Source organism: Ornithorhynchus anatinus, chromosome 16 (assembly GCF_004115215.2).
Source record: "Ornithorhynchus anatinus isolate Pmale09 chromosome 16, mOrnAna1.pri.v4, whole genome shotgun sequence".
Classification (NCBI taxonomy): Eukaryota; Metazoa; Chordata; class Mammalia; order Monotremata; family Ornithorhynchidae; genus Ornithorhynchus; species Ornithorhynchus anatinus.
In genome coordinates, this window is record NC_041743.1 from 9,327,800 (window position 1) to 9,340,848 (window position 13,049).

Consider the following 13,049-nt stretch of genomic DNA (forward strand, 5'->3'; position numbering starts at 1 on the left):
TCAAACTGCCGCCCGGCCCAGCCGCCCGGCGAGACCGACACCAGGGCAGGACAGGAGGGCGGGGGAGGGAGGAGGAGGAGGAGGAGAAGGGGGTGGGAGTGGGGGGGTTGGGGGGGGGGAGGAAAGCCAGAGCTGCAGCAACAGCGTCGCCTTAACCCGGGATACACACTAACCCGGGAGAGCAGGATCGAAGGGATTCGAAGCAGACCAGGGGCTGGCAGGGAGGCAGAGAGCCAAACCACCTGAAGAAGGCGAGGAGACCAATTTTCGATTGTGACTCTGGCGATTTCGTTGGGAGGAGGGGGGGGGGATTTATTACTATTATTTTAATATTTCCGAACCCAGGGCGAGAGGGGGCGGGGTGAGGGGAGAGGGAGAAAGAGAGAGAAATTGAGAGGTTTCCGTAGCGTCCGTTGGCCCATCTCCTCCCGGCCCAAGATGATGCAAAGCGCTGGAGTCACCCCGGAAGGCTCGGTCAAGGGGCTCCCGGAGATCCTCGGCGTGCCGCTGCAACGTAAGGCATCTTTCCCTCTCACCCCCATCGATGGAATCGTAAAGAAACCTGGCGGCCTCGGGAGACCGCATGGTGCAGGGAGGGCGGCGCGGCAGGGGTGGACGGGCCAGCCCAGATTCGGCAGCCCGGGTGGAGAGGTCAGGTCCATGGGGGCTAACGGGTGGGGGGCGAGGTCAGCGCCAAGGGGGCTAACGGGGGGACAGTCCGTTGGTTTGGTGGCCGATGGGGCTCTTGGAAGGTCAAAGCACAGCCAGGCCAGGCCTCCGGAAGCCGTGTGCGGGCAGCGGGGAGGGGAGGGACGGAGCCGAAAGGCTTGGACAGGGCCGGGCTGGTCACTCCGGGCCCGGGGTGGGTGCGGGGGTTGGGGTGGACCTGAAGGGAGCCGGGAAAAGCTCACGTCGGACCCAGGCAAGAAGTTAGAGGCGCCCCTAACTCCTATAGTAGCCCCCCACTGGGGAGGGAGGCCCAGCCCGGAGAGGGAAATGGGGTTGGTGGTTGACCGCGGGGTCTTAGGGCTGCTGTGCCGCCTGACCCTCTGGGAGTCTCCTCTTCTGTGTGTGGGAATGTGCGCGTCGCATTCCCGCCCTGAGAGGAATGTAGGGGAGGAAGAGTCCAGGAATGATGAGGCGGGCTGGAGCGCGCTGCCCCTCGGAGTCTGTGTTCCGACGGAGTTGCCCACGGTTGTTGTCTTTACGGATGCGGCGTGGTTTCCCACGGGTCCATCTCTTTCCCTCCGGTGGGCACTGGAGACTGACCTCTGCTAAGGAAAGCATCTCCAGTGAACGTCCCCGGCGGTCTGAGGCTCCTGCGCCGAAAGCCGTCGGTTGCGGGGTGGGGGCGAAATTTGGGACCTGCGGTCACCCTCTCCGGAGACACGGCCCCCTTCGTCCCGGGGGGCCGGTTGCCCGAAAGGTTTAGCTTAGCTTTTAGCACAGTTTCTCCTGCCAACCCGCGTGCCCGCCGCTGGATTTTAGCAAGTTCGGATGGGGTTTATGCAGGTCACCCGTCTGTCCGAGCGGAGCGATTAATGGCTTTCTATAGACTGGTGTAACGCCCGCGATTCACTTTTTTTTTTTGCGAATTTCTATCCGCTCGGGCAGTTTGTTTCATCTAAGGATTTACCTACCTATCCAACACTTAGCATCACCTGCGAAGTGAGACACCCTTCTGGCGTCTGGGTCAGTCCGGTCCTTCCCGGCTAGAAGTTTGCTGGGGGGCGAAGACGGGGCCAGTCGAGTGTGACCCGAGGCAGGGTGGAAGCCTAGGCACCCGGTTTAAAGTCGTTTCTTGGCTTGGCCCACGGAGTGACCGTTCCTTTATCCTTTGGTACCTGTCCCGGAAGTCACTGCTCGTTTCTGTCTGGTTTTCTTTTTCTCTTGGAAGAAGTGTGGGAGTAGGAGCCGTGCCGGATTCTGAGATTTTTTAAAATCTTCCCTGGGTCCCCTCTTTTCCAGCACTTTCTTCGTGCCCTCCCTGGTCGGGGAGCATCCTCCCCCTCTCCCTCGTCCTGCAGGTCGAGGTTTTGACCTCTCCGTTTCGGGACTGATGGTGCATGGTTTGTGTCGGGCGGAGGAGAGTGAATTGTGCTCGTGGGAGTAGGTGTTACGGGGGCCCGGATCGAGAAGGGGTTCACAGTGCCGTCTTAGAATCGCTCCAGGGAGCACTTGTTTAATTGATAAAATGTGGATTTATCAAGTTGAACTATTCATTGTTTCTAGATATGTCTTACTCTCTAGATGGTGCTCTCCTCGTGGGTAGGAAATGTCTCTAGTCAGTTGCCCTCCGAATAGCCTAGGCGCCTACTGAAACATCGTTGTGAGTCTGATAGGCCTCGATGATGATGATGATGATGATGATGATGATGATGATGAATGCGGTGGCGGGGCGGGGGTGGGGGAATCTGTGTCTGTGCGTGGTTTTGTGTATACTGTTTTGTGTTTGTGGGTATGTGTCTAGAATTGTATTGCCGTGCGTGTGAATGTGGGTGGTATGTGCAAGTGTAATGCGTGTAAATGAAATGTATTTAGCGATGGATCTGGGATGTACCGCGTGCCCATTTGATCTGTGTCTATGATGTTGTGTTTGTGTGGTGTAGCTGTAATGCGGGTGCCTGGGTGGTGTGCGTTGTTGTGTGTCTCTGATGCACTGTGGACTATTAAAGGCTTTTAAACGGTCTGTGCGGAGGGTAGTGTATCTATGATGTGTGTGCTTGTGTGGCGTGGGCCATTAAAAGGCTTTTAACTCGTCTGAGTGACGTGAAGATGTTTATGATAATAATTGCGGGATTTATTAACTCTTACTACGTACCAAACATTGTACGAAACGCTGGAGTATATGCGGCACGATCAATCGATCGTATTTATTGAGCGCATACTAGGTACAGAGCACTGTACTAAGCGCTTGGGAAAGTACAATACAACAGAATTAGCAGACACGTTGCCTGCCCCTAGCGAGCTTAGAGTCGAGGGGGTCAGATCGGACACCGTTCCATTGACGGCCCTTTAAACTGTCCTTTCGAGGATGGTGATAATTGTTTTTGTGTGCCGAGCACTGTGCTAAGCGCGGGGGTAGATAGAGCGATGTGGGTAGTGCGTCTGAGATGTGGCGTGTGAGGGTGGGATGTTGTGTGTTTCTATGACATGTGTTTGTGTCGGTTGCTATCTTCCTTTGCAGTGGACGCCTTTGCAATCTTCCCGCTCGTTCCGCCTCCCGGGCCTCCGGCTGCGGTAGGACGGAGTCAGGTTCCCGCCGCGGAGTTGCGGGAATTCTCCCAACTCAGTTGGAAAGACGGAAAGCGAAAGGCGAGGAGAGGGACCGGGCCTTCCTTAATAATGTTGGTATTTATTAAGCGCTTACTATGTGCCGAGCACTGTTCTAAGCGCTGGGGTAGACACAAGGGAATCGGGTTGTCCCACGTGGGGCTCACAGTCTTCATCCCCATTTTACAGATGAGATAACTGAGGCACAGAGAAGTGACGTGACTTGCCCACAGTCACACAGCTGACAAGTGGCCGAGCCGGGATTCGAACTCATGACCTCCGACTCCAAAGCTCGTGCTCTTTCCACTGAGCCACGCTGCTTCCTTCCCTCCTTTCTTCCCTCCGTCACCCGGAGCCCGGGGAAATCTCGGAGATCTCCCCGCCTTGTCTCCCGGGTGGGTGGGTTCGTCCTCCCCGTCCGTCTGTCCGGTCGATCGTGCCGGGATCCCTGCCCGGGAATTCCTTCTTCTCTCTTGTCTGCTCTGCCCTCTCCGCCCCCTTTTCGGACCGGGGGAGGGGGCTTGTTTTGCGTTGAGGTTCGCTCTCGCTTTAAACCCCGCATCCCCGAAGCCGCGGGATGGATGGCCCCCAGGGGAGATGGTATCGGAGCCCGGCGGTTCGCCCTCCTCTCGCCCTCCCCGGGTCGGCCCGGCCAGGGAAGAAAACCCTTCCCGCTGGATCCGCCGTCGGGGAGGACGCTCACGGGCGCCCATCGGGTCCCGGAGCCCGCTGCCCCCCGGAGCCCGCTGCCCCCCGGAGCCCCAGGGCGTTTGGGGGCTTCATCCTCGGCTCTCCCGCCCGGGTGGCCGTCGGAGGGACCAGCCAGATAACGGAGGCTTGCTCTTGCTGGGGTCCGGCTGGGGTCTGGGGGCCTGTCCTGGGCCCTGGGGGGCTGTGCTGGGGTCCAGCTGGGCTCTGGGGTGCTGTGCTGGACTCTGGGGTGTCGTGCTGGAATCCGGCTGAGGTCTGGGATGCTGTGCTGGGATGCGGCCACATGGTCCGAGGGTCGGTCCTCCTCCCCGCTCCTTCTCACTCGGTTCTGGAGATACGGGGGAGGGCGGTGGGCTTTGCACTGGGCGGCCCACGCGGGCGGGGGTCGACCGGCGCGAGGGAGGCCCGCATCCTTAGCAGCCGGCCGGCTGGTGGGGGCGGGGCAGGGGGCTTTTCTCCCAGCACTCCGGGCTTTTCTCGGTCCCGTGCCCCCCTCGTCCCTCCCCCCGAAGCCCCTCGGTCTGTTTTCGATCCGTGGGTCCGGCCAACTCGGGTCAGCGCCTCCTCCCCAGGGAAGGGCAGGAAGGTCTGGGGGGTCGGCAGGGGAGGAGGGAGGGTCACCCCTCTCTATCCCTTCCCTGCCCCCTCTCCCGCCCTCCTATTCTTCGGGTACCAGCCCACCGCCCCGGCTGCCCACTGCCTCCGCTGATCTTTCCGGTTCGAGAGCAAACGGGATCCTCACCCCTTGTTCCTCACATTTGGGGAGGGGGTAGGAAAGGGTGCTCAGCGCCGTGAAGTCTGGTGTGACCCCTTTAGGCTCGGGGGTCGCAGAAGTGTGGGAGCCTGGAGTCCCCAGCAAGGATCCTCAGAGGCAGCGTGGCCTACTGGCGAGAACACGGGCTTGGGAGTCAGAGGTCGTGGGTTCTAATCCCGTCTCCATCACGTCCCTGCTGCGTGACCTTAGGTAAGTCCCTTCATTTCTCTGTGCTTCAGGGACCTCATCTGTAGAATGGGGATTGAGACTGTGGGTCCCACGTGGGACAGGGACTGTGTCCAACCTGCTTATCTTGTATCTACCCCAGTGCTTAGTACAGAGCCGGCCACATAGCGCTTAACAAATACTCTAGTAATTATTATTTACCCTTCCGTGGGGGCGGTGCGGACAAGTCCTGCTCCTCTCGCCCCAACTCCTCCCCCCGTCCCCAGTTGGAACCCGTCGGATCTCGGGGGTCCACGACAGATCAGGTCGCTCCTGCTTTGGGGGGGTCCCGCCTCATTGATCTGGATCCTCGGCACCGCACAGGGATGTGCAGGGAAAGAAAAGAGCGCGGCTAGGGGGAACGGGAGGAGGGCGGGGAAGGGGGCCCGTCGGTCTAAAACGAGCCGCGGGTCAAAGCTGCGCCTTGGGCAGGTCACTTCACTTCTCTGTACCTCAGTTCCCTCATCTGTAAACTGGAGACTGAGACTGTGAGCCCCTCGTGGGACAGGGACCGTGTCCAACCCGATTGGCTGGTATCCACCCCAGCGTTTAGTACAGCGCCTGGCGCATAGTAAGCGCTTGACAAATACCATCGTTATTGATTATTGTTATCTGATTCAGATGGAATCGGCCCTGGACTAGCAGGGCGGGGAATTAAGGACTTAGCCTAGGTGTGAGGGAGCCCGCTACCCCCACCCCCACGCCGGGAACATCCCCCTGCGGCGATCCCAAAACGGGACCGTTTGCCTGGACTTTGCGGGAAGAAGCGCGGGCGGGCGGGCGCCTTCTCCCACAGTCTTGGGCCTCCGATTACCGGAAAGTCAGTCATCGGGCGCGTACTATGTGCACAGCTCTGTACTGTACTGAACGCTTGGGAAGGTACACCGGAGTTACTGCCCTCCAATAATTTACAGTGTAACGGGAGAGACGGACAGGAAGATGAATTACAAAAAGGATGAAGAAGGAAAGGGTAAGGACGAAGAAGCCGGTTTGGGTGGGGAATAATAATAAAGTTGGTATTTGTTAAGCGCTTACTATGTGCAGAGCACTGTTCTCTAAGCGCTTGGGGTGGATACAGGGTAATCAGGTTGTCCCACATGATGTTCACAGTCTTAATCCCCATTTTCCAGATGAGGTAACTGAGGCACAGAGAAGTTAAGTGACTTGCCCACAGTCACACAGCTGACAAGTGGCAGATCCTGAATTCGAACCCATGTCCTCTGACTCCCAAGCCCAGGCTCTTTCCACGGAGCCACGCTGCTTCTCTAAAGCGGGAGGCGGGGAAACCCGCCCAAATTCCCGCCGAGCTCCGAGCCCGTCCCCCCCATCCCCCGGACCCGGCCGGGTTGACTGAGGCACATTTGTGGGGAGGGCGGGAGCAGGTGACCACTGCCTCCAAAGTCAGGGAGGGGAGCGACCAGGCCGCGGCGGAGGTCGGACACTCTCGGAGCTGTGGGGGTTCCCCAACAATTTTGGAGGGGGCGAAGGAGGAGGAAGAAGGACAGGTGGCCTGCACGGCCTAACGGCCTTGGGTGTTCTCCACCTCCAGCTCGTCGCGATTCTTTCGTGTTGCCGATTGGAAGTTGCGGCCCCGCGCCGCTCCCCTTCTCCAATTTTACTCATAACCTCGTATTTTCTGGAAACGGTTTGATTGGAGATTGGGCCCTTCGGGGGGAGGGGGGGATTCCCGTCTTTACTGGACCATGCCCCCGCTCGTGCTGTAGCCCCAGCCCTGACAATTCCCGGGCCGCAACCGTCAAAGCGACCCCCAAGGGAAAGCTATTGTCCACTCTGACACCCGGCCGGACAGCGTGCTGGGGACATCCCTAACCATTAGTAGTCAGTCAGTCGTATCTATTGAGTGCCTGTTGTGTGCAGAGCACTGTCCTAAGCGCTCGAGAGAGTACCGTATAACAATCAACAAACACATTCCTCGCCCAAACGCTTACTGCTTCGAGCACTGGATACAGCGTTCTGGAGAGTACAGTAAATAGCATCTGCGGTGTTGGTTAAGCGTTTACTATGTGCCAAGCACTGGCTTAAGCGACGGGAAGAAACAAGATGAGAGAGCAGAGCAGGCCCTTTCCAGACGCAGTGTTCCCCTTCTGTCCACCTCCTCCCCCGCTCTCCGCAGTTTTGGCACTGTGCGGATCGCTCGGCCCGGGGCAGAAGGCCAAACCCCGGCGAGCTGATCCGGGGTCCTCTTCTCTCCCAGCTGGGCGCTTGTGGGTAGCGACAGAGCCCATCCATCCGTCCGGGCAGGACAGGAGCCAAGCGGAGGTCGGAGCTTCGGGAAGAGCCAGACCCATCCCGGGATAACGCTTGCCCCTTGGGGGCCCCGGAGGGGTCCCGGGCTTCGGATGGAAGGAAAGAACGGGTCAACGATCCCATTGGCGGCCCGTTGGAGAAACGGCTTCGGTTTCACCGATAATTCATTTTTTAACCTCTCTCTCCCTCCACCCCCCGCCCCCCAGGGAACAGCGGTCTACCCGCTCACACAGACGCTCGGTGGGCGGAGGGTGGCCTCTTCCCAGCAGGCGAGACACCTTTGGAAGGCAAGTGGTCCCAAAGTAGGAAAGCGGCCCGAAAGTCTTCAACGGTTTCCCACACCGTTTGCCGCTCAGGGCCCCATGAAGTTTCTGCGGCAGGGAACAGCCAGTGAAACCTCTTCAGTGGGAGGACTCCGTTAGCAGGCAGGGTGTTTTTGGGTTCCCCTCTTATTTATATATGGGTATAAACATGTATGTATATATATATGTCTGTATGTATATATATATACACACACACATACAGAGACACATATGTTAACAAGGGAGGGTCTTTCCAGTGGGGAGTAAAAGTGAGAATTGAAGGAAGAGAAGACCGTAGTCGTCATTTTCTTCCTCCGGTCTGAAAGTAAACACAAAACACAGATTCTTGATTCGTTTGCTTGTTTGTTTTTTTACGGGCATTTTGTTTTTGTGCCTTAGCACATATAGACAGCCTGAGTGTGTTCCCCTCTTGTTTGTTTATACACAAACACACACCCACTCCCCGTTAAGCCCCCCAATTGTACCACTGTAGAATAAGCACCTTTTTTTAGCAACCTTAGGAGAGCGACGGGAGCCTCGTCAGCCTCGCTGGAAGTGGGCTGAAAGGAGCAGTTTCTAGTGCTCGGGAACTTGCGGAGAAGAGATAATAGGGACCAGTCCTCTCCCTTCACCCCGCGTTGTTGTTTTTTTTTTTTTTAATTTAGCTCGATATTCTTGAGCCCCGATCCAAACCTTGACCGTCAATCAGGAGAACACGTTTTATTTTAAAATACTGAGTTGAATTTTTCCCTTCCTGGAAAATAGCCTTTGAGCCAAACCTTTTCGGGAATGAGCTGGACAAGTTTAGGGTGCAGGGATTCCTTTTCCCCTCTCTACAGTTTTTCTCTGCTCCTTTTCTCCCATTTCTCCTGACTTGCTCTGCAGCTTTTAGGTAGGATTTTGCTGCAGTGCATCACCCCGAATGCTTTTAAAATATTATCTGGTTTCATTATGATGTAAAGGTTGGTTATTTTTTTTTTTGAGTAAGGGATCAGTTCTGCAGGGATTTAATAATAATGACATTTGTTAACCCCCTACTTTGTGCAAAGCACTGTTCTAAGCGGCTGAAGGAGCTTCCGATAAAATTAATTGGCAATTTCAACTATCTGCGAACTGGGTGCAAAGGTGTTACTACGGAATAAGATTTTCAATGACGAAAACAAGAAAAATATATCACGGTAATTTAGCAATTATCAAACGTGTAGGTAAAGTAGAAATGTAAACGTGCCACCAATTATTCAGATAGCTGGATCAGTTACTGCTTTTTGATCGTATCTGCAATTCTACACATTTTCCACCCTACTCTTGAAGAATATAATATTGGGTTATTGATAGGTAAAATTTTGGCTACTCTAGATAAAATTATACCTTTGATAACACACCATGAATTTAGGGCCAAAAAGACCCTATAATGAAAAAGGTTTTGCCTCTCCAAGTGTAGCCCAAATTTCACAGAAAATAATTGCTCTTGAGATGCTTCTGAATGTTATGCTTTCAAGCGGGCTGTCCGTATTTTATGCCCCTCAAACGGAAAAAATGACCCAAACAACTGAAAGTTGGAAACAAGATCGGGGAGGGTATGTTTTTAACTGGGAATTGGTTCTGATGTGAAAGACTTGTTTTTGATTTCTGTTAGTCAACGGCTACAAATTTGGTGTCTCTGTTCCGTATGTATTTGGTGTGTATATTTATCAATTAGTGTGAATTCAAGGCATTTAAAATACGTGAACTTGTGGATATGAATTTGCAAATGCACATTTTTTTTATAATTACAAGTTACAATCCTTTTAATTAAAATTTTGGCTTGTACATCACTCTGAACAACATAGCAGCAGAAACTAATGTTATCTGGGGGAAAGCCAGATAAATCTGAGAAAATGAATAATGATAAACAATTCTACAGATTCAAAACACTGATTTTGTGACTCCGTTCTTTTACACTTCAAAGGTAGTTTCCGACTTTTTGTGGTCTTTATACTGTGGCTCTAAGCCATAGGCAAAATCGTAGGAGCCTTGTGGGAAGGTTAGTGCTTCTGCTCCTCCAAAATGCACCAGATTAAAATCGGAATTCAGTTCAAAAAGAATTTTGAAATTGTTGACAAATAATGAAGTGCCTCTGACAGAGAAACCATAATCCAGGGAGGAAGTGTCATAAATCTTTGTAACTGCAGTTTGGATAATGTAAAACATGCTCAGAAAATGAAGATTCCTCTGGACACAGGCTGTGTCAAATGGTATTTTCAACTGGTCTCTTTGCCCTTCCATCCATAACGTGGGCAATGATCAGGTCTGTGACAGAAACAAAAGAAAGGATATATGTGTTTTTCTACGACCATCTTTGATACCTTTCTTATTCCTGGATGTCTGGATGGAAGCACCAATATGACCGTTTGGTTTTTGACCTTATACTCCAAGAAGGGGAACAAAAGCAGTTGTTTTAGGAAGAGGTATTGATTTTTCCCAAATTTCAAAACTTTCTGTGGTTACTAGTATTTCTAGCATTGACAGAATTTCTGTGATTGATCCTGTATGTGTGTTGTCATTCCGAGCTGGAAGGCTAGAGACACAGATTTTGATCTCACAGGCAGTGAGTAGCACTCTAATTCTACCTTGCCCTGTGCTTTGCCATACTCAGTTTGCATTTTATAATTCATTCATCTTTGGATGAGGACTTCCCAGCCTGCTTTCTAGAATCACAAACTCCTCTTTCCATTCCTCAGCAAATCAAAGGGCAATGTTTCTTCATTTTTATGGCAAACTCTTGTCAGTTAATGTCGACAGTGTTAACAAAGAGATCTTTGCAGTAAGGAGTAAAAGTGGGAATTAAAGGAAGAGAAGACCATAATCATTTTCTTCCTCTAGTCTGAAAGTAAACACAAATTACAGATTCCTGAGATTTGTTTGCTTGTTTTTTTGGGGGGCATTTTGCTTTTGTTCCCTGGCAGAGGTTTTCAATTTGGGCCTCCCTTTCACTAAGGTAAAGAGCAAGGTAAATTAGTTTTCATGTTTCAGAGCCAGGAAACAAGTAGACCTGATGTGGCATTCGAAATATACATCCCAGATTGAATTTAAGGTGGTCCGAAGGGACCGACTGCCTCATGAGTGAGGATGATGCGAGCAGTGGGCTACTCTGCCCAGAGTCTCAGATAGGGGCTGGGAACTCCTCCTTCCTCTTCAAAGCCTTCCCTTCCACCCTTACAACCCTCCTCTGTCCCTGCCCCTGCTACTGAGTTGGAGAAACGGAAAACCACGGCAAGTTCGTTGTCTTTAGCCAAGACACCAGTGAGAGGAAGACCAGCACCCCCTGATCAAGGTCCCCAGGCTGTGTGGGAGACCAGAACTCCTGATCAGGGTCCCAGAGTGAGAAGGGAAAGAGCAGAATAGGTCCAAATGAATCTGCCTTTTAATTAGGCAGCTTAGCTGTGCCAACGTAATTATGCAGTCTGACCATAATTGTCTACTGCAAGACAAATGGTGAGAGGTAAAGCATTTAATAAAAATAAACACAGAGGTGAAGCTAAGATGCTAATTTTAAGGAGCTGGACAATAACCTGGTCATAGGAGATAATTAGTATTATTTCTCATATGGCAAATCTCTAAGCTTAAGAGAAAAGAGCGAATAAATCAGAGTGATTAATCAGCATTTTGCTTCCAGTGAGGGGAATCGGATCTTACAGTTTGTTTCCCCGGAAGACAAATTCAATTGAATGAATTTTAGAAGACCCAGCAGACATGCTAATTGGATTTTTGTTTTGGGTCCTCAACTGAATGTGTTTTTCTTCCTGTACCAGGACCTTGCCCAGGGAGGAGGAAGGGAACACCTTCTTTCAGCTTTCTTCCCGCTGTCTTGTAGGGGCCACTTAGAGAGACACACCTGAGTCGGGAATTAGCTGATTCTGCACCTTGCAGTTAGGATGGTGAGAATTGGATCCAATATCTTTTACCATCCTAAACCTTCATCAGAAATCTCTGTTCCAGTTCATTCTGAACCTGATCCTTCCCATTTCCAGTTCTCCCTTTGCAATAGCAACATCTTCAAGGGATGTAGAGATTTTTAAATGAAACTGTTTTATGTTGGGAAACTGGGTCCTCTCACTCTGTTGTAGTCACCCAGTCGCTTAGTACAGTGCTCTGCCCACAACGCTCAATAAATACAATTGACTGCTAGGTACACACAGACACTCTATAATTATTATTGACTGATTGATTGTTGGGTGTACAAAGAACAAGTGTGTATGTTCCTGTGTGCCCTGGAGAAAGCAGGAGTGCATATTTTATAACTTTCCCGAGTAGGAGGAATCAGGTTATGGCAAGGAAAAATGGACTTATTCTCTGCATGAATTATTGTCATTCTGTGTTAAAAGAATATTTCTATTCAAGAGCCTATCCAAAATTCCCTTCAAAAAAATCTTTTACACTCTTAAAAGAGAACTTGTTGGGGAGGGATTGTTGCAGTCCTGTCTACTTGGAAATAGCCAAATTTCCTTCCTCTGAGTATGAAAATCTGCCCTGTTCCAATATAAGTCCTCCAAATTTGGTTTGAATTATTTTGTACTGGAAGCAACATGATGAACTATGTTCCGTATTCGTGGAGTTTCCTAAGCTGTTTATAGTAAATGTAGCATTCTAACAAGTATTGAGTTTTGGGGCCTGAGGGAGCTCACTGTTCTGTTTAAGTTTACAGTTGTTTCACATACACATTCGGTAGTATAGTTATCAAGAATAATTCGTTCCTGGTACGCAGGCTCTTCTGCTGATTGTGGCAGGGCAGTGCCCCAAGGCAAGCCACAGCCCTCCTTTGCAGGTTGTGGGGGCGCCCCGGTGGTGGGGGGCTGCTCGAGGGGGTAGGGGAGAACCGGTGCCTTGGATTTAGATAAGCAGGACCACCTTTGCCTTCAAGCTTTCAAGCTACAGCTTGCAGCCATGCCTAGGTTTTGTTCCTGATTGTTATGTCGCTCTCTGAGGGGATGTCTCTTAAAAACTCTCCCGATGGGGACATTCTCCGCATACATTAGCACTAATGTATTCCCCCTTGAATACTCATCATATTAAGCCTCCCTGTTGGATACCTTGCTCGAAATAAATTTTCTGTTATGTGCCTACTTCCTGGGTTCTGACTCCCATGCATTTGTGTATGGGAAAAGAAATATAGTTATGTCTTTTCTCGGAGGAGGGGCTGAATAATAATTATCTATATATGCTGCGGGCTTCTAGATTTTTTATTTTTATTTTTTTGATTGCTCTAGAGTTGCATTAGAGGAACAGCTTTGATCCCCGCGGCCGCCCCCACCGTCCCCAACCCGGTGAACTGGGAGAGTAATTCACTAGGGAAGGCTTTTGGAAAATTGCCTTTCTCAGGGCACTAGGTGGTGCTCCTCTTAAAGAGTTAATCCTCTTACCTGGAGGAAGGCGCTGCTCAGCTGGTGTTGTTTACTGGGCTGAAAGACCCTTTTAGCTCCAGCCTACAGAGACTGAACCTCAAGCAGTGTTTCCTCAAGCCCCAAGGACAACTGTAT

At 51.7% G+C, this 13,049-nt stretch overlaps 2 protein-coding genes across 2 annotated transcripts in view; one reads left to right on the forward strand and one right to left on the reverse strand.

The window, feature by feature from the left end:
- Positions 1–1,204: 1,204 nt before the first annotated feature.
- On the reverse strand, positions 1,205–6,586 carry LOC114817344 (translation initiation factor IF-2-like). Its single transcript, XM_029080971.1, has 3 exons — positions 6,382–6,586; positions 3,623–4,548; positions 1,205–1,477 (listed from the first exon to the last, which is right to left on the reverse strand). The coding sequence occupies exons 1-3, from the start codon at positions 6,584–6,586 to the stop codon at positions 1,205–1,207; spliced, it is 1,404 nt and encodes a 467-aa protein (XP_028936804.1).
- A 2,330-nt stretch (positions 6,587–8,916) lies between these two features.
- LHX4 (LIM homeobox 4) overlaps positions 8,917–13,049 on the forward strand; it is a 31,235-nt gene continuing 27,102 nt past the window's right edge. The window contains exons 1-3 of the mRNA XM_039914352.1: positions 8,917–9,110; positions 10,024–10,120; positions 12,780–12,849. Of these exons, the coding sequence (XP_039770286.1) occupies positions 8,917–9,110; positions 10,024–10,120; positions 12,780–12,849 (361 nt within the window). The remainder of the gene's footprint in view (positions 9,111–10,023; positions 10,121–12,779; positions 12,850–13,049) is intronic.